General features: G+C 44.4%; 1 protein-coding gene across 1 annotated transcript in view; it reads right to left on the bottom strand.

Moving 5' to 3' along the window:
• Positions 1 to 20,410, bottom strand: part of GLRA1 (glycine receptor alpha 1) — a 161,139-nt gene that overhangs the window by 30,660 nt on the left and 110,069 nt on the right. The window contains exons 4-7 of the mRNA XM_004696737.3: positions 19,003 to 19,226; positions 16,016 to 16,098; positions 14,782 to 14,919; positions 5,791 to 6,005 (exon numbers count right to left, since the gene is read on the bottom strand). Coding sequence (XP_004696794.2) covers positions 5,791 to 6,005; positions 14,782 to 14,919; positions 16,016 to 16,098; positions 19,003 to 19,226 — 660 coding nt within the window. The remainder of the gene's footprint in view (positions 1 to 5,790; positions 6,006 to 14,781; positions 14,920 to 16,015; positions 16,099 to 19,002; positions 19,227 to 20,410) is intronic.

The following is a 20,410-nucleotide window of genomic DNA, read 5'->3' as shown; positions in this document are numbered from 1 at the left end:
AAAAAATATGAATCTAGGAAATGTTTAAGTAGTCAACAATGGAATGGAATGCATTAAGATTGATATCCTAGATGTTAGTGAGTTCAAATTAACTCACTAGTTTTGGTCATTTTGAATACACTATCATATCAACTACTATGCTTGGTCTTAAATAATTGTTCCCTATCTTACCTCTCTAGGTTCTAACATCCATAGCAATGGCTACATAGATCTTACAGACAAAATTCACAAGAAATGGGTTTATTAAGGAAGTTAAGGTATAAGGTGAGCAAGAAATGCTCAGCATAGAGTTATTTATCAGGACATGTTAGAAAGTTCTTTTAGGTCTGTTAATAAATGTCTAACTGGGCATACTACTCTGATGGAAGCCTCAGCCTGAAGGCATTCAGCTCGATTTCTCTGGGTCACCAAGCCCATCTTCCCTAGTCAAGCTCCTAGAGACACCGTACTTTGTGTGGCAGTTACACAATCTCCTATCAACTTGAGCAATGGAGTGGCATCTAGCCTTGAGTCCTCTGGGTGGGCATGGCCTACTCCTGAGGATTCGGGGAACTCCTGTCTTCCTTCCTGGAGGTGGGACACACACTTTCTCTCTGAGCTATTCCTGTTGACAAGCCACATGGAGTTATGCTGATGTCAGCCAGAGCCTTGGAGCTGGAGAAGCCATGTGGAGACCCATGCCAGTGCTGAGGTGTTTCTACTGTCACTGTATCCACAAGACTTTCCACCCACTGGCCTGTGAGCTTCCTGCATTTGGCATCATTGCATGTGTTGTATGAGTCTGATGAGGAATTTATAGACTGGTATTGGACCTATGGGCTAATATCAAACTTATGGAATTGAGCTGGACTGGGCGTAGATGTTTTCTTAATATACAATTACTCTTTAATATCAAGCTCTTTCATATACATACATGAATGTTCCTGGATTAGTTTCTCCAGTCAACCTGGACTATCACATGTGGCAAATCAGCCTCCTGCACAAAAGCATTCAGCTTTATTTGCTCTGTGGGTTGAGAAGTCCACCTCCCTGTTCCAGGCTCTCCTGTTTCTATTGCTCCTCCTTTGAGCCTATAGTGGTCTTCTAGGTCCAGGAGAGTCACTGAGCTCCATCCTTGGCTCTTGCGCATAATGACATCCTTGCTCTCGCTTCTCAGAGGGCTCATTTTATATACAGCAGGATGGCACTCCACGGAATGCTGTCCAAATTACTGAAATGTGAATCCCATCAATTTCTTCCCCCACCTTTTTACCAGACTCATGCAGGGAAAGGTCGTTTGGTGGGAGTTAGAAAGTTTGGCAAGAGGGGCCACATTAGGTCATTCACGGCTCCTGCACTTGGAATGCGAAATTGAGGAGGATCACATCGCATTCATTGCAAATAGGAGCATTTCAAGAGTTATTCTGAAATACAACACTATCAGTGATAAATAAATATATATACACACACAGAGAAGACCAGTAAATACAACCATTATCAACTTATGAATCAACCATTAATCAGACAAAGATGAAGAAATTTGACCAATTTTGCAATCTGGAATTTAGGCAACTCAAGCTTTTCATTACCTGTGATTGGAACTTAAAAGTGGGAAACAAAGACGGGCCAGAAGCTGGAAAATATGGATTTGGTTATGTTGCTGTTGTTGTTAGGTGTTGTTTACTCCGCTTAACAACCCTGTGCACGGCCGAAGGAAGCACCACCGCCTGGTGCTGCACCACCCTCACAATTGTTCTTATGTTTGCGTCCACGCTTGCAGCCACTGTGGGAATCCGTCATGTCTAAGGTCTTCTTTTTCACTCTTGCTCCACTTTACCAAGCAAGACGTCCTTTTCCAGGGACTGGTGTCTCCTGACGACACGTCCGAAGCACGGGAGAGCATGCCTTGCCATCCTCGTGCCTAAGAGCATTCTGGTTCGGTCCAGACAGATCTGCCAGCTCCTTTGTAAGTCCATGGGACTTTCAATATCCTTCCCCAGCACCAGAAATCAAACGCATCGATTCTTCTCCAGTCTTCCTCAGTCAATGGCCAAGTTTCACATGCAGATGAGGCCACTGAAAATACCAGGGCTTGGATCAGGCTCACCTTAGTCCCCAAAGTAACCTCCTTGCTTTTCAATACTTGGAAGAGGTTTTGTGTAGTAAATTTACTCAGTGCAATGCACCAGTGGATCTCTTGACTGCTGCTTCCAAGAGCACTGATTGTGGATCCAAGTAAGATAAAATCCTTGAAAATTGCAATATTCTCTCTCCATTTATCATGATGTTACCCTATTGGTCCAGTCATAAGGCCCTTTGTTGCTTTTTTTCTTCATCAGCAAGTGCTTTAAGCCTTTCTTCCCTTTCAGCAGCAAGGTTGTGCCATCTGCATATCACAGGTTGTTAATGAGCCCTCCTCCAACCTGATGCCACATCCTTCTTCATGTAATCCAGCTTCTCCGATGATTTGCTCAGCATACAGATCGAATAAGTATGGTGAGAGGATGCAACCCCAACACACCCCTTTCTTGATTTTAAACCATCTGGTATCCTCTTGTTCTGTTCTCATAACTGCCTCAGGTACCTGTCCAGGTTGTGCATGTGCACGATGAAGTGTTCTGGAATTCCCATTCTTTCCAAGGCTATATCCATAGTTTGTTATGATCTACACAGTTGAATGCTTTGGCACAGTCCATGAAACACAAGCAAACATCTTTCTGGTACTCTCTGCTTTCAGACACGATCCATCTGACATCAGCTATGGTATTCCTTGTTCAACTCTTCTTCTGAATCCAACCTGAACTTCTGTCAGCTCCCTGTCAATGCATTGCTGCAACCTTGTTGGGTGATCTTCAGCAAAATTATACTTGCATGTGGTATCAATAGTCTTGTTCTATAATTTGAGTATTCTGTTGGGGCATTTTTCTTTGGAATGTGTACAAAACCAGATATTTTCCACACAGTTGGCCAGGTAGCTGCTGTGCAAATTTCTTGGCCTAGATAAGTGAGTGCTGTCAGTACTTTGGCTCTTTTACTTAGCGTTTTTCTTCCATTTGCTTCAGCTCCTTGATGACTAAGAACAAGTTTCAGCATCTTCTGACAGCCACTTGGAACTTTCCTTCCCCCTGTCTTTTAAGTGACCTTTTAAAACGTCCTCCACACAAGTAATTACGGCCAACTCTCCTTTGAGACAGTAGATCTTCCTTAGTTATGTTTTGAGTGCCTTCTGACCGGAGGGGCTCCTCTTCTTGTACGGCATTCTTGATGTCATCCCACAGGCTCACTAGGTCCTCTGTCATTCTTGTACGTACAACACATCTCTTCTTGAGATGTTTTTGAAATTCCGATGGGATAGATTCCAGGCCATGTTTTGGCTCTCAGGAACTTGTTTTAATTTACTTCAGTTTCAACCCGAACATATATAGGAGCAATTGATAGTCGGTTCCACAGTTGGCCCCTGACTTGGTTTTAGCTGCTAATGTTAAGTTTCTCCTTCATCTCTCCCACAGATGTAGTCAATTTTATTTCTGTGTATTCCACCTGGAGAAATCCATGCACGTAGTCACCTTTTGTGTTGTTGAAGAAAGGCATTTGTGGTGAAGAAGTAAGTGGTCTTGAAAAAGTCTATCATGTGATCTCCAGTTTCATTTCTATCATCAAGGTCATATTTTCCAATTACTGTTCCTTCCTATTTTTATTCTAATCATCAATAATTATCTATGGTTATTCCCCCAATGATTCTTAATTGCATGTTTGATCAATTTCAGACTGAAGACATTGATAAAAATCTTCAATTTCCTCATCACTAGCTTTTGTAGTTAGTGCATATATTTGTGCAATATTTGTATTGATTGGATTTCTTTGCGTTCAATAGATATTATCCTATCATAAACAACATTGTACTTCAGGATAGGTCTTGAAATGTCCTTTCTGAGGATGAATGTGATGCCATTCCTACTGAATCTGTTATGGCTGGAATGGTAAACCAAATGAGAGCCTGGTTCAAATGGCCAGTGCAATCCATTTCAGCTCATTGATGCCTAGGCTCTAGATAGTCATGCATTCCGTTTTCATTAAACATTTATTTTTTTTTCCATTTCATTTAAAAAATCATTTTATTGATTTACAGCTATCTTAACATTCCATCGTTCAATCGTTCCATTTCATTTTTGACTACTACCAATTTCTCTAGATTCATACTTAGTACATTCCAAGTTTCAATTTTTAATAGATGTTTACAGCTGTTTCTTCTCATGTTGAGTCGTGGTCAACAACAAATGGAGGCCCCCCACACATGTAGTTATGTCAACTCTACTTTGAGAAAGGAGCTCTTCCTTAGCCATGTTTTGAGTGCCTGCTGACCTGAGGGGTTCATCTTCTCGCACGATCTCCAACAATATTTGGCTGCTATTCACGCGATAATGTTTTGCTGCTAAACATAAGGGTTTCAGGGCTAATTTCTCTGAATTGGAGAGCCTATTCCTTCTTCTTAGTCTGGAAGTTCTGATGAAGCCTGTTCACTTTGGGTGATCCTGCAGGTATTTGAAATACCAGAGACATGTTTTCCCACCTCACAGCAACTCAATAGCCGGCCCTTGGCTATAGAAACAATCATATAATAGGATTTTTCAAGACCAATTGACCATATCTTTGTAAAGGGACCATGGAGAAGCTCCATCACAGCAATCAGATCAAAGCCAGGGGTCGACTACAGAACAGACTATCATTTGCTCACATGTAAGTTCAAGTAAAAAAAAAAAAGAAAACAAGTTCATAAGAGACAAAGAACACCTTTGTCTCTGAATTTAGGGACCAGCTCAAGAATACATCTGATGTATTTAATTCTGATAAAGAAACCACGCAGGTTATGGAATGACATAAAGACCATCATTCATGACATAAGCAAAGGGTCATTAAAAAGTCTGGAAAAAAAGATACGACAAAACAGATGTCATAAAAGACTCGGAAACTTGATTTTGAATGTAGGATAGCTAAAAGGAAGGGAAGAAATGAAGTAAAAGAGCTGAAGAGATGCTTTGAAGGGATGGCTGAAAAAGACGTAAAGTGCTGTCGTGGACGGAGATCTGGAACTAGAAAATCGAAAGGAAGAACACATTCCAAGCGGAAAGAAGTGAAAGAAAAAAAAAATCAAGCCTGGAGTTTCAATAGTGACGGATTCTGTGAGGGAAAAAAAAAGAAAAGAAATGCTGGCTGCCGAGTCTCCAGTGGGCTTCCTGGGGCGGAAATATCACACATGTGTTGCTGCACGCTTGCTGCTGGAGAAGTGAGTGCTCTTTTTGTGATTCCTCACTGGATGGAAAGAACTGGGACGCCTGCAGATGGATTTTTCCAAACTGTCCTTTTCCCGTATTGTCCGCTGTACACCCTTACTAGGCTGCTTTAACAAATCTCAGTTGGAAGCACTACTCCTTGCTGTGTCTTTGTGGATCTTTCTAGCATTTTTTTTTTTAATATAGTTGAGGTCTTGGTTACCTTCCACAAAAGGTATCTATCACAAATGGTGACAAGGGCATACTATTGCACATGGCATTAAATGTGAAAAGAGGAGAATGTTGAGTTATGTCTTAATAATAAATGAAGCAGGTGTGCCTGGCAGTCTGTATTAATCATAAAGGTTGATTTATTGGGGTGGTGGTAGTGGTGGTTAATGCAGCAGAATGCCGAGTCCCATGAAGTATAGATCAAGAAATACTGAAAAATTCCTTGGGTCCTACTTGTCCCAGACAGAGTGGAAAGATGGGCGCCCTTCTTATCTCTCCAGGTGTATTGCTCCAGGGTGGTGGGACTTACCTTGGGCAGAGAGGCTCTGGAGCCTGAGCTCTGGGTGGTCATAGTGAGCACGGTTGTGATGCCCAGGCCCACACGGGCGGGAGCAGCATCCATGTTGATCCAGAAGGAGATCCACGAGAGGATGACAATTAGTAGGCTGGGGATGTACATCTGGATCAGATAGTAGCCCATCTGCCGTTCCAGGTGAAACCGGGCCTCAATGCAGGTGAATTTACCTGCAAGAAATTGCAGTGAGAGGGCAATTCTACCTGGTAGGTAGAAGCAAGGGCTTGGGCATCAGAGCAACCTTGGCTAGAGGTTCAGCCTCACACTAGCTGTGTCTTGGGCAAGTGTTTCAGTTTCCTTATCTACTGTGAACTAGGATCATAACAACAACTACCTCATGTGGTGACTGTGAGGATAAAATGAGGTGACACCATGGAGACCCTTAGCACAGGGCCTCACACTAGTTCGTACTCAGGAATATTAGTTGCTGTCACCATCCTGCTTACTATTTCGATGCCAGGAGAGGGCCTGATTAGACATTATCTACTCTCTCTCAGTTTCTTTCTCAAAGCATGACCTGATCCTGCTATGCCTTTGAAGAAACCTTTCTTTTCTTCTCTTTTATAAGAAAGTCCCCCATTTCACCCACACGTAAAAATTAAAATTCTTAGGCTCTCCTTCCCAATGGAGTTCTAACCTATCTTTTCATCCGCCCTTCTCTACTTTCTTCACTCAAATAATGACCAACATTTCAGCAAAGGAGCCCTGTTAGCACAGTGGAGTCAGCATTGGGCTCATTGCAAGACTGGCAATCCGAACTTATCAGTCCTTATCAGCAAAAACCCGAGGCTCCCGTAAATATTTACAGTCTTGGAAACCCACGGAACAGACCTACTCTTACAGAGTTAGGGTGTGTTGGAAACTTACAGAGTTCTACGCTCAGAGAATTTCTGAGTTGGAATCAGCTTGATCACAGTGGCTCATCTGCCATCACACTGAACTGTACTGTTTGCTTGGTCTATGTCCTGCTCTTTCACATGTCTGAGATTTTGACCCTGTCAGCTCATGCCTGGTATACCCTTCTGTCTCTCCGCAGACCAACGAAATCCTCCTCCTACTCCATGGACAGTTTAGAGTACAATCTTCACCTGGAAGAATGTCTCTTTTCCTCCTGTGTGTTCCTTCAGCTCATTTTTTAAACACCATCAGAATCATTAAGGTTTAATACAGTGACTGGAGGCAAGTCAGCCTCTGACAGTCTCTTGCGCACTATATCATGGGCAACTTGACTCCTCTCCACCTGTATATCCTTAGCACTGAATGGGGCCAGAACCATGGTAGGGATCTTGATTCCTATGTGCTGTTGGTGGTGCCATAGAGAAAATTCCAACTCATTAGAGACCCCAGGTACAATAGGAGCAAACAATTCCTGGCCTCTGGCCGTCCCCCTGATTGCTCCTGTTTGATCCCATTGCTGTAGCCACTGTGCCAACCCATCTAGTTGACTGTCTTCCTCTTCTTCGTAACCGCCCCCTTTGTCGAACATGAGGTTCTTCTCTAGGAGCGGGGTCCTCCTGACAACATGTCCAAAGTGTGTGAGATGGAGTCTTGCCATCCTCGCTTCTAGGGAGCCTTCTGGCTGCATTTCTTTCAAGACATACTTGGTTCCCGTCTGCGGAAGCACAATACCTTCCTAGACTTCCCCGGATTTTAGCAGGACCTTTGCCTTTGCTCCCTGTACCCACAGGTCCAACATACAGTCTGATGACTGGTGACGAGCCGAGGAGGCCGTGATTTAAAAAGCACCGTGTAAACAGAAAAGGAACTTCGGCAGCTCTGTGGTTAGCACTCAACTGCTCGCTGAAGGGTTGGCAGTTCCAACCTAACAGAAGCCCCGTGGGAGAAAGATGTCGCTCCATAGCGATGACAGCCTTGGGAAGTCTTGGAGCCGTTTCCTCTGCCCTGGAGTGTTGCTGAGGCAGACTTGACCCAACAGCACGGGGTTTGTAGGTTTTCAAGAAGTAAAGGGCTGCTGTCTGCACAGTCAGCGGCGATCATGTAAGTCCTGGGTCTTGTGCGCTCATGATTGCTCCTGGGAGTAGCGTCAGCCGAGTCTCAGATTGACTAAGCCACGACAGGAGTACGTCTTGGCGGTTGTGAAGCTTTTCAGAGATCATCCAAAAGGGGAGCTGTTTCAGAGTAAGGTGACTAGATGTTAACACTGGTAAAGTGGGCCACCATTGATCAAACTCATATCCGGGTGAAATAGCCACATGGCAGCCAAAAACCGTCTACCCTCGCTTGTCGTGCATTCTTTCCAAATATCGGGACTTTTTAAAAAACACCGCAGGACGTGGGAAAAATTGTTAAAAATCGGGACTGTCCCGCTAAAAGCGGGATGTCTGGTCACCTTAGTTTAGAGAGGACAGAACCCAGACTGCCTGACTTCTTACTGGGCCTTCTGTGTTTACCAAAGTCCGCAGGGTTCTTTCGGGCCTCTCCTTCACCCCTCTAGTCTTCAGCGTCTGTTGTTAGCCTATTTTCAGTCTCTCCCCTGTTCCCTCAGCAGATTTTTACCCAGCCTTCCAGCTGGCACCCAATGACTGATTTTCTTCCAAGACGTTTCCCTGAGCACATTCAGCTAGTCTTGATCCAGTGCCCCGATTCATTCATGTATCAGGTCACTCAACGTATCCTGTACTAAGCACTGGAGAAAGAGTGCTGTGTAAGTGATCCACCAAAGCAGGTCCTTGGCATGGCTGCCCAGATCTTAATTAAACTCCATTTTGAATAAAACTGAAGCTTAACCTCAAATCTCTGCTTCTGTGTCTCCGAAGAGACAATTCATCTCCTTGTAAAAGTCTAACTGCTTGTAAGCCAAAGGGAGAGAGGTTCAAGATTTTAAATTTTGTGATGCATTATTTCTTAAAAGATCTTTTGTCTAGAGTGTTTGCATTGCTTGACTCAAGAAGAATCTCTTCTTTGGTCAGTGGGTTATAAAACTGGACTGATAATGTTGAAAGAATTGTAGTTTACCAACCCACGTGTAACTTTTTTTTGCCAGTACCTGCTGTGTTCATGAGTTCGTAGTAGTTTGTTTACTCCACCTGATAAATGTAGTGTGGGTAACTGATGTGTAACATCCTGGTTATTAATGTGTATTCTGGTTCACAAATCACCATTTTTTTCAATGAAACTTTTTGTCTTCTGGCAGAGTGTGCCTCGTGCTTCACTGTGACATTTCGTGGTGACCACGAAGCAAAGCAAAGGTAAATTTGCACCTGCTATTTCCAAAGCATTGGAGATTGGGGCCGATGGGACCAGCCCGAGTCAATTTGGGGCCATCTGTATCCATGGTGGATTCAAGAGTTGTAGCATGGTAAACACATAATCCTTAGGCCTGACCCTACACTTTCTTTGCATAGAAGCTCCCTGAGTTTCATTTTAAGGTTTGCCTTTCCCTTTTCTGTTTTTACAAAACAGAAGGTACGTTTCTTTGGTTTCAGATTCCATGATCATTGGTTAAGAAATGCAGAACTCTAAAATGGTTTAGAAATCGTGGGCACAGGCCAGGTCAAAGCACTGACACGATTTTTTATTTTTTTGCAGTACTCCTTTACTAGGGATCTAATCCATTTTGGAGGCAGTGAAAGCTCTTGCCTTCGGGGCATGTTTTGTTCGGTTTTTCATTGGGTTGCTATGAGTCAGAATGGATTCGATGGCACCTAAAACCAACAGGTGGTTTTTCTGTGAAACCAGCTCCGCACTCTCATTATTAGTCTGGCCATGCTTTTATGACTTCTCTGCTGTCCTTCCTCCCAGCCAGCTGAACTTACTGCCCTCACTCAAACCTGAGCACTTGCTCCGGGGAAGCCCGAGAAGACTTTATGCAGTCTGGCATGCTATGGAAACAAAAAGGGGTTTTGACATCTTCTCATGAAACTACAATGAGCCATGGTGGTGCTATGGGTTAGGCAGTGGGTTGCTAACTGCAAGGTTGGCGATTCAAAACCGCCCACTGCTCTTTGGGAGAAAGTTAAGGCTGCCTGCTCCTGTAAAGATTGGCTATTTTTTCACTCAAAAGCCCAATATTAAAAATGGGACCTGACTAGCAGTCCTTTGAGATGTCTTATTCCTTACTTCTGAAACTGTTGTAATGAAAACACAGGTGCACCAACAGAAAGGAGTGTCCCACATTGAAGAAATTAAAAGAAATAACTTTGCCAATGCAGTGGCTAACCAGACTGCTTCTCAAATCATTGTTGCCCTGGTTAGAACACAGGACCTTGTTGAGGGGCCTCTGGGCAAACCTATAGAGAAGTAGTATTTTTGAAATAACTAATATTTTTGAACCCACCAAAGGAAAGGCATCCACTTTTAAGACACTTGCTCAGCCAGATGGAATTGAGACTGGGGAAAGTTACCTAGATCCTGATATGGTGAAAACCTGATGCTAAAATTTTAAATTAAACTTCTGCATACCCCTATGCAAAATATGGGAAATACCCTTTGCCCTCTGGTTCTGTAATTGAATGGCAATTAGTTTTCAATCTTGCTTCCACTTTCAAACAGCTATAAATAGTTCTCAGACATGATTTGCAGGTTTCCACTTTGGGTAGAGGTTTTCCCTTACCAACATGCCACTGCTTCTTTTGCAGCAAAGAGGGTCCTTGAAAACATACCTTTCTCAGAAACATGACATGTTTTTGCAGTGATCAGGGACCTGCTTAGTCTTCACAGTGTACCATGCATTGCATCACCCTTATCATTCTCAGTTTGGACTTGTACAAAGAACAACGGCATAGTCAAAGCCCAATTGATTAGCCTTTCTGAATCTTTAGGTTCTCCTTAGACTAAATTTCTCTCTACAGTTCATTTACTTTAGGAAGCATTCCTTTTGGACTTCATATTCATTATGAAATAATTACTAAGAGGTCTATAATCCTTCTCAACATTGCCCCTACTGACCCTAAGTATGGCCCGAATTATTGAAATAGTGTCCCTTTTTATGCATACAGTGAACCCTTGTTTATCGCGGTTAATCGGTTCTAGACCCTACCGTGATAAATGAAATTCCGCGAAGTAGGATTCCTTATTTGTAAATCAAATATTTTTGTAGTTAGAGCATAGAGGACATGAAAAAACACCCTTTAGTCACCATTACACTCGTATTACCCAATTTATTAAACGAAAAAGGGAAAATACAGTAAAACATTTTGGACGTTACAATGATCATTTATTATTTATTATATTATTTATGGCATCAAGCGTGTACAGTATGAGCCAATCAGTGGCAGTAATGACAGAGCATGCGCTGTTACGCAAAAACCGCGATAGAGTGAAGCCGCGGAAGTCGAAGCACGAAGTGGTGGGGGTTCACTGTACTTTAAGAGATACTATTTACAAGTTAAAAAAGTAGTTGAGGAGCAAAATCCTAGTACTCGTCCTTTATTTAATACTACCTTAGGAAATTATGTTTATTAGAAAAGATATCAGCTAAAATATTTTTTAGAAATCTACAGGAAGGGTCCTTATCTCATTTTCTTAACTAATCCTTGCACTTCAACACTTTAAAGAGGTCTTGTGAAGCAGACTTACCAAATGCAAGGTATCATTTGAGTTGATTGCTGCTTCCATGAGCATTGATTGTGGATCCAAGCAAAATAAGATCGTTGACAACTTCAATCTTTTCTGCGTTTGTCATGATGTTACCTATTGGTCTATTTGTGAAGACTTTTATTTTCTTTACTTTGAGTTATAACCCATACTGAAGGCTGCAATCCTTGATCTTCATCAGCAAGTGCTTCAAGTCCTCCTCACTTTCAGGAAGCAAGGTTGTGCCATCTGCATATTACAGGTTGTTAAGAAGCCTTCCTCCAATTCGGATGCGATGTTCTTCATAAAGTCCAAATTCTTGGATTATTTGCTTAGCATACAAACTACATAAGTGTGGTGAGAGGACCCAATCCTACTGAACACCTTTCTTGATTTTAAACTACGTAGTATTCCCTTGCTCTGTCAAATGACTACCTCTTTAATCATGCACATGTTTTTCATGAGCACAGTTAATTGTCCTGGAATTTGTATTCTTCTCAGTGGTATCTATTGTTTGTTATGATCTGCACAGTTGAATGCTTGTTGTCAATAAAACACAAGTGAAGGTCTTTCTGCTTCGAATCAAGATCCATCTGACAGCAGTGTTATCTTTTGTTCTATATCGCCTTCTAAGTCTGGCCTGAATTTCTGGCAGCTCTGTTGACGTACTGCTGCAACCATGGTTGACTAACCTTCAGCAGAAGTTTACTTGCATGTCATATGAATGACACTGTTGGATACATTTCTACATTTTATTGGATCACTTTCTTGGGAATAGTTATAAATATGGACCTCTTTTAGTGAGTTAACCAGCTAGCTGCCTTCCCAATTTCTTGGCATATATAAGTGATTTCTTCTAATGAATGCTTCATCAGCTTGTTGAGACATTTCAATCAGTATTCCATTAATTCCTGGAGGCCCGTTTTTCTCTAATGGCTTCAGTACCATTGGTTCCATAACAAATGCTACCTCTTGATATAGTTGGATTTTGATTAGTTTTTTTTGGTACAGTGACTTTGTGTATTCCTTCTATCTCCTTTTTATGCTTCTTGGTTCATTGACTATTTTGCTCATGGGACTTTCAATATTGAAACTTGAGGCTTGAATTTATTCTTGAGTTCTTTCCGTTTAAGATACGCTGAATGTGTTATTTCCTTTTGGTTTCCTAATTCTAGGTCTTGGCACATCTCATGATAATATTTGACTTTATCCTCTTGAGTTGCCCTTTGAAATTTTCTATTCAGCTCTTTGAATTTATAATTTATTCCATTTGCTTTAGCTACTCTACGAGTAAAGGTAAATTTCAGAGTATCTTCTGACATCCACTTGATCTTTTCTTTCTTTCCTGTCTTTTTTAATGACCTTTTGTTTTCTTCATGAATGATGCTCTTGATGTCCTTCCACAACTCATAAGGTCTTCTGTCATTAGTTCCAACGTAGCAACTCTGTTCCTGGGATATTCTCAAAATTCAGGTGTGGTAGAGAGACTCAAAGGTTGTGTTTTGGCTATTTTGGACTTGAAAATATTTTTAGCTTCAAATTGAACTGATATATGAGAAATTGATGATCTATTCCACAGTCAGCCTTCAGCTTCTTTTTTTGACTTCTGATATTGAGCTTCTCCATCATTTTTTCCCAAGCTGTATCACTTTGATTTCTGTGTATTCTGTATGGGGAAGTCCATGTGTATTGTTACCATGAAAAAGAGGTGCTTGTATCTGTTTTGCAAAATTCTATCATGCAATCTCCAGCTTTATTTCTATCACCAGGACCATATTTTCCAACCATCATTCCTTCCTCATTGTTTCCGAATTTCACATTACAATCACCAGTAATTATCAATGCATCTTGATTGCATCTGTGCTCAATTTCAGAGGAAAGATGTTGGTTGAATTCTTCAATTTCTTCATTCTAGCTTTAGTGGTTGGTGCACACATTTGTATAATAGTTGTATTTACTGAACTTCCTTTTGTGTGTAAACACCCTATCACAGACAGCATCATTCTAACACAGATCTCGAAATGCCCTTTTTGATGATGAGTGTGACACCATTCCTCTTGAAATTGTCATTCCTGGCATAGGAAGCCAGATGATGGTCTGATCTGATTGGCCAGTACCAGTCCATTTCAGCTCACTAGTGCCTAGGAGACCGATCTTTTTGTAGTCAATTTCACTTTTGATGAGCTCCAATGTTCCTGGATTCATACTTTGTACATTAAAAGTTAAAATTATTAACAGGAGTTGGAAGCTGTTTCTCCTCATTTTGAGTCACGCCTCATCAGCAAATGAAAGTCCTGAACACTTGGCTCCATGTCCTTACGGTGGACTCTATTTTGGGAGGCAGTTCTTCTTCAGTCATATGTTGAATGCCTTTTGACCCGACCGGGTCATCTTCTAACACTGTATGTGATAATCTTCTGCTGCTATTCACGAGCTTCTCAGTGACTAAATCCTCAGAAGTGTTCTTCATCTGGAAGCTCTGCTGAATCTGCTCACCTTGGGTGACCCTGCTATTATCTGAAATACCAGCATCATGGCACCATGCCAGCCACCACGGCATGACGAACTGACACACAAGTGGTGGGTGAATCGCTCTACCTCTCAAGAAAGCTCTTTGCTTTCACTTGTAACAGAGTCTGTGGCTTTGCTACAATGGCAGTGAGCCCAACAGCTGTGGTTTCCCATCCTCTCAGGCCCCACAGTCTAGTGGGCCCTTCCCACTTTGCTGCTTATTAATCCTCTCTGTCATCTCTCAGCTCCCTTTTGCTGAGATCTAATGTGAGCATGCTCTGCTCGGTGCTTTTGCTTGACCAGAAATACCACTTCCTCACTAGCAGACTGTTTGCTAGGTGGCGGCATCTTAATAGTAGCTTCTGCCTTGTGCTGAGGAATGGTCCCTGGAGTCACATGTGTTTTGGATTTGACAACTAACTAAAGCTTGACAGTATGAAGCCACCAGTGGCACCGCAGAAGAAAGGTCTGGTGGTTTGCTTCTGCAATGATTCCAGCCACGGAAACCCTGTGTAGAAGATTTACTCTGTTGCAAATGAGGTTGCCACACGTTACAATCGAACTGATGGCAATGGGTTTCCCTGGCTTAGGAATAAGGAAGTCCATTTTGCTGGACATACTGCTACATAGACGAAAGTCTATATTTCTCAGATTCCCTTGCAATTGGAGGTAGCCTAAGCTTAAGTTACTTGTCCCAGAATCCACAAAAACAATGTATTAGAGTTCCTATTTGGGTTCAAACCTACTCTCTTAGCCACCAGGTAGTAAGTACAGAGCTGTGCCCATCGTAGGTATTTCCTAAGGTCTGTTGAATCAACGGTTGCATGAAAGTTGGCAATAACCTCCAGCCCAGGTGTTGGGGGCACAAAGGGAGGAGGGACGGTGGCCTCTCACACTTACCTGTGTTATAATGCTTGGTGCAGTACCTCAAGTCTTTCTCTTCCTTCAGGATAAATTGGGGAAGCGTTAGGCCATCTGCTACTTGTACAGCTCCCTGCTCCTGCCACTCAAAGATGAGGTCATTCATGGTGTAGCCAACTGGGAAGGGATCAGAATGAGGAGCAATCATTACCCAGAAACACTAAGGTGAAGCAGACAAGGTTGGCCAGGGCTTAGGGCTGAGACAGCCATCGAACATTTGACAGAAATCACAAGCGCATGCTGCCCCCGCCCCCCCCCCCACACACACAAAGGAGACAGAGCTGGTTTGACTGTTTCCTTCCACCCTCTAGCCCTTCAGCCCTTCCACTGCCCCTGTACCTCTTCCAGCATCCCAGCTCAGCTTCTTCTGCTGCCGACACTCGCTATTCTGTCTGCACCAAGAAGAACCCCCCTTTTCCTCTGGGAGACATCCCATTGCTTCCATGTTGGTGGGGCTGATAGTCGGGGTCAAGGTGAGACTCCAACCAGACCCTTTGCCCTAAGACTCTGATTTTTGAATGAAGAGACTGAAGGTTCAGAGTTGGTTGATACTGATTCCCTGAGAGGCTGTGCTGTGAGGAAACAGCCCTTAGATGCTGTGGTCTAAATCTCCTGCCCTGGCTCCTAGCCTTGCCTTTCCCAGCAAGCCCACTAGTAGTGCCTATGCCCTTTTATTTCATTAAATTTTTAAGTCAGCCAGATTGGCTCCTGTGTTTGCAGTCGAAGAACTCAGCAGCCTCCTCTGTGAAGACCCGTGTCCACAGGAGATCTCTGAACTATTGACTCTCCTTCCCAAGCAGAAGCAAGCACTCCTTCGGCCAGGAGACATGGTGTTTGTACCCCCCGCAGCACCCTGACCATTTTCTGCCTTGGGTTATTTCTGGTGAAGCCATCTATCTCCCCTGCTGGGATGAGCATCCATGACTTATTCAAGCGATTCTGCTCTGTTCCTGGAGAGGACAGTCCCAGGGACCTGGAACAGTGCCTCTTTAGAGAAGGCTGCAGGCTCCTCAGCTTATGATTCCGTTGGACAGTGTAAGAGGAGTTAGATTTCTAATGCATTCTCTAAAAGCAAAGTCCCTCATTGAGGGTGTCAGGCAATTACAGCAATCCTTGGGCGCTCTGGTTAGAGGGAACTGAGTGAGAATGTCTCCCTGTCTCGAGGGTCAGTGGGACCTGGGTTCTGCTTAGAGGCCTCATGCAGGGGACTCACAGCTTTCGAGTTGCATGATGCATGTCTGGACGTCCATGGGGAAATTCTTCAAGTCCATCGGGCAGGCCAATGTCAGGGTGATTCTAGAAAGAGAAAAGAGTTGAATAACGCTGGTGCCACACTGGAGGGGCAGTGATTTTATTCTTGTTTCCGTTAGATAACAATTTGCCCAGGGGAGATAAAGGAAGGCAGACAACTACCATTGACTGGACTAAACATGCGTGCATTTTGATATGGAATAAACATATTTGTATTTGTATATTTGTATTTGTACATTCCAGATATGTAAGTAGCAGTGCAGAGGACTGAAAGAGGTTATCTACAGGGCCATGCACAATCAGCGGACCTTCTGGCTTTCTTTGGAATCTGTCTGGCTTTGAGAGAGAAAGCTGTATAAAGACCTGGAAACCAAGAGAGGCCCGTCCCGTCCCACACTTCTGTGGTTCCGCTGGCAGGGACAGAGCCCACGCTTTTCTGTTGAACAGCCCCGCCTCAGGCTCGCTCCGAGCACTGAGCACGGCAGGCAGAGCAGATGCTGCTGTGCCTCCCGGCTGCTTCCCTTCACACACTGTCTCATCACATGTGATTTTGAAGAGCATCCCCTGAACCCCCAGCCTTCTGGGTGTCCAAACACAGCTGACTCACATCTGTAGGCTAATGCAGGGGTCTCTCAGGGAGTGGAGAGCGCCCTAGACGCCTAGGCCAGCTGTTTAATTTGGGCTATTCATCCCTTTTCAGAGGCTGGCTGACTGCCGCCTCAAAGCCAGAAAGAGCCTTCTTTCAGGATCTGAGGCCTGCAGCTCAGGGTGGGCCACCAGGCTGCAGCTTGGAAGGTCCTGCCAACATCCGCGCGCCCGCCCTTGCCGCAAGGAACAGAGAAAGAAGAGTCTCAGAGGCACAGGATCTTGGAGCCCAGAGTCTTAGGTCATCGAGCAACTTCCTCATTTGACAGGTGTGTGGACTGGGGTGCAGGGAGGGATAAGAAGGGACTTGTCTAAGGTAGCATAGCAAGCAGGTGGTTCCAAGTGACTTAAACCTCCTGGCCTTTGGAGTCTTAGTCCCCCAAAGGCTAGTGCACATGGTTGCTCGCTGGCTCTCCAGCCCGGCTGCCTGGAAGAGCTGGCCCTTATGCCCTGAGATCCTCATTGGTGGTGTCCTGGAAGCACATAACTACATAACTGGTGTGCATTCCATCCCCTCACTCACACAGGGCTTTCAGCACAAGAGAGAAGCCTGGGGGCAGGGGGTGGGGGCAAGGTGAGGGGGAAAGAGAGAGAAGCACGAGGAGGGAGGACGAATACAGTTGGATTTCAAGATAAAAGCTCCAAAATGGGACAGCTGTCACAGTAGGTTAATGTCCTGAAGTTGAATGACCTTGGGAACATCACATTCTGCTGATTTGTCCTTCTGTCGTGCTGCACTGGGGCTGAGCTTCCCGGAGATGTGAACCTTGTCTGGCAGGAGCAAAATCCAAGCAGGGTGACAGCTCCCCTCCCCAGGTTGTGAGGGCCTCGGTGCCCACTTCCTGGGCCCAGCCTCCTTCCAGTCTGGGTGGGGACAGGCTCCAGGATGGGGAAGGCCCACCATCCCCTGGTTCCTCTGAGTGCACCTCTCTTCTTGTCCCTATTGAGGTGCCAAAGGTCCCTCCCCCACCCAGGCTGCTCACTGCCTGAGAGGATCTGGGCTCAGTCTTACCTGAGAACTAGAACCTTTGTTGCCCATCACTCTCATTGACTAATGAGAGATAACAAGGCTTATTGCCCCTGAAGAAGTGATAGAGGGGCAGGGAGAATCATGTTTAGGTCCTTTGGAAAGATATTCAAACTTCCAGATCTTAATTCATATAATCTGCAAAAGGGGTATAATAAAACCTACTTCATGAGTTTTTTCTTACTCTCTCTCTGCCATGGAGCCGATTCTAACTCACTGTGATCTTATAAGACAGCGCGGGGCTACCCTAGTGGATTTCGGAGGCTGTAAATTTCTACAGGAGTAGGAAGCCTCATGGGTCCCCAGCAGAGCGGCTGGTGGGTTCAAACTGCTGACCTTGCAGTTAGCAGCCCAACAGGCAGCTGACTACACCACCAGGGTAGATTTAAAATAATCTATGTGAAGTGTCCAGGTTAGTACGTGAGTGCTCAAGGAGCCCTGCGGATGCCCTGGCTAAAGCACACCGCTGCTTCCCTAAAGGGCAGTGTGCAGACCCGCCAGCTGCCTCCAGGGGAGGAGCATGTGGTCATCTGCTTCTGGGTAGATTCCAACTGGAAACTCTGTGGGGCAGGTCGCCTCCATCCTGTAGGGTCGCTATGCGTTGGAATGGGCCTGAAAGCAGTGGCTTTGGGTGGGCTTTTTGGACAAGGCCACTCCTCTCCCTCTCAGGCATTGGTCATTTCCCCTGTGCCCTGGAGGAGGAGACTGGGGATTTGGTGGGTAGAGGTGGTGTGTGGAGACTGAAAACTTTGCTCCTAATCACTATGTACAGGATGCCACCCCCCCCAGCTGGGGAAGGGGGTCCTAGCCTCCTAGCCTTAGCATACAAGATATGGGGGCAGAAAGGGGCCACAGGAATGACAGAGCATCCCTGGCTTATTAGCTGAGGGCAGCACCATGTGCCTGGCAGGCCTATGCTGAGGTTGATGTTCCAGATGTGGTGCCTTTGCGCGTGATGCTGAACATCTCCGAGTACCCATTACTCACCCCTGTTTACTGAAATGTTGCCTAACTTTAGGGACCAACTGACCCACCATCTCTAGGAAACCACCTCTGGTTTCTCTGGCTGGAATGAAGCACTGTCTCATAGGACTGCACATCGCTTTGATTCTGACTTGCTGAGCATCAGTTACCAAGCTGGGTCTGCCTGTTCTGCACAGGTGTTGACTTGCCTGAACCCGCTTCCCCTGGTAGCCCCCTCTTATTGTGTGCTCCTGGAAGGCAATGGAGCAAGGTGCATTCTGGAGACATAGGTGCTGAGCTTATACAGAACTCACCGGATGCTGTAGAGCACATTCCCATTCCGGGAGATCCTTAGCAGTTTGTTGTCTGTGGTGATCTCGTGGAAGTGGGCCCCCTTCTCATTGGCGAAGAACAGATCAGGTTTCCAAATGGAATCCAACATGGATGGGTCCAGGTCCAGAGAGTCGTCAGGGTATTCGTTGTATGCCAGCCGGGGGTCGTTCCACTGCTGCCGAAGGAAGATATTGACCCTATAGTCCTATAGCCAGGAGACAGGGAGGTGGACGCAAGGTTAGAACCAGAGGCCGACTCTGGGAGGCCTCGATTAGTTCTCAACCAAGTTTTCTCAACACCTTTTCATCTTATGTGGGGTGAGATTGTGAAAGCCATGGGAGTTATGAATACCCTTGGAAATCTCCTAAAGTTTCCATCGTTCATATTGCAGTCATAATTCATATTACTGTCGCGCGTCTGCCACTTAACCTTCCAGACATGTTCTGTGGAACAGAACCCTAAGTGATTTGGATTGAGTCTGATATTATAGCCTGGGCCTGTTTCTCTTTCAGCATCTCGGACAAGCTTGCGCCTTCACAATAACCATCAACATGCCGAGAGGATTCACTTTTGTTCTTGGTCCTCAATCCATGTCATTAGCAATTTCTCTGTTTCAGATAGAGCTTCCATTCACAATTTCATTAGCCATGTAACTTTCTGTGGAGCCAATCCTTTAACAGTTTGGAAAATTCTCTCATTGTTTAGAGGATCCTTGAAATTATTCAATGTGTCATGACTAAATCTCGAGTTATAGTGTTCACTGATTTTCTAATTTTGTGTTGCTCAATAACCCTTTTTGTTGCATTTTCAAATCTCTACTTTTTTTTTAAATTGCCTCTAGCTGCTGCTGGCACCACCACTGGATTTTGGAAGCCATCTGCACCTCAGAGTACTATTTTTTTAAACAGTGTTATTGGCATATAATTCACTTACCATACAATTCACTAGCTCAATCAAATCAAGAAGAGCTGTACAATAATCACTATAATCAGTTTTAGAACATTTTCTTCATATTTATACTCATTGTTATTAGCTCCCTGTGTTAGTCTGGGTCGACTAGAGAAACAAATTTATAGACAATCGTGTGTATAGGAAAGAGCTTATATAAAGAGTAAATTTACATTAAGAAAATATCCCAGCCCAGTCCAGATCAAGTCAATAAGTCTGATATTAGCCCATATGTCCAGTACCACTCTGTGAATTCTTCTTCAGACTCATGAAACACATGCAATGATGCTGAGTGCAGGAAGATCACAGGCCAGTGGGTGGAAAGTCTTGTGGATCCAGTGGCAGTAGAGACATCTCAGCACTGGCCTGGGTCTCCACGTGACTCCTCCGGCTCCAGGGCTCTGGCTCCATCAGTGCAGCTCCATGTGTCTTGTCAACAGG

This window comes from Echinops telfairi, unplaced genomic scaffold, assembly GCF_000313985.2.
Source record: "Echinops telfairi isolate 266 unplaced genomic scaffold, ASM31398v2 ScPeMD7_7469;HRSCAF=8507_0, whole genome shotgun sequence".
NCBI lineage: Eukaryota > Metazoa > Chordata > Mammalia > Afrosoricida > Tenrecidae > Echinops > Echinops telfairi.
Note: the sequence above shows the minus strand (reverse complement) of the source record. Positions and strands in the feature narration are given on the sequence as shown.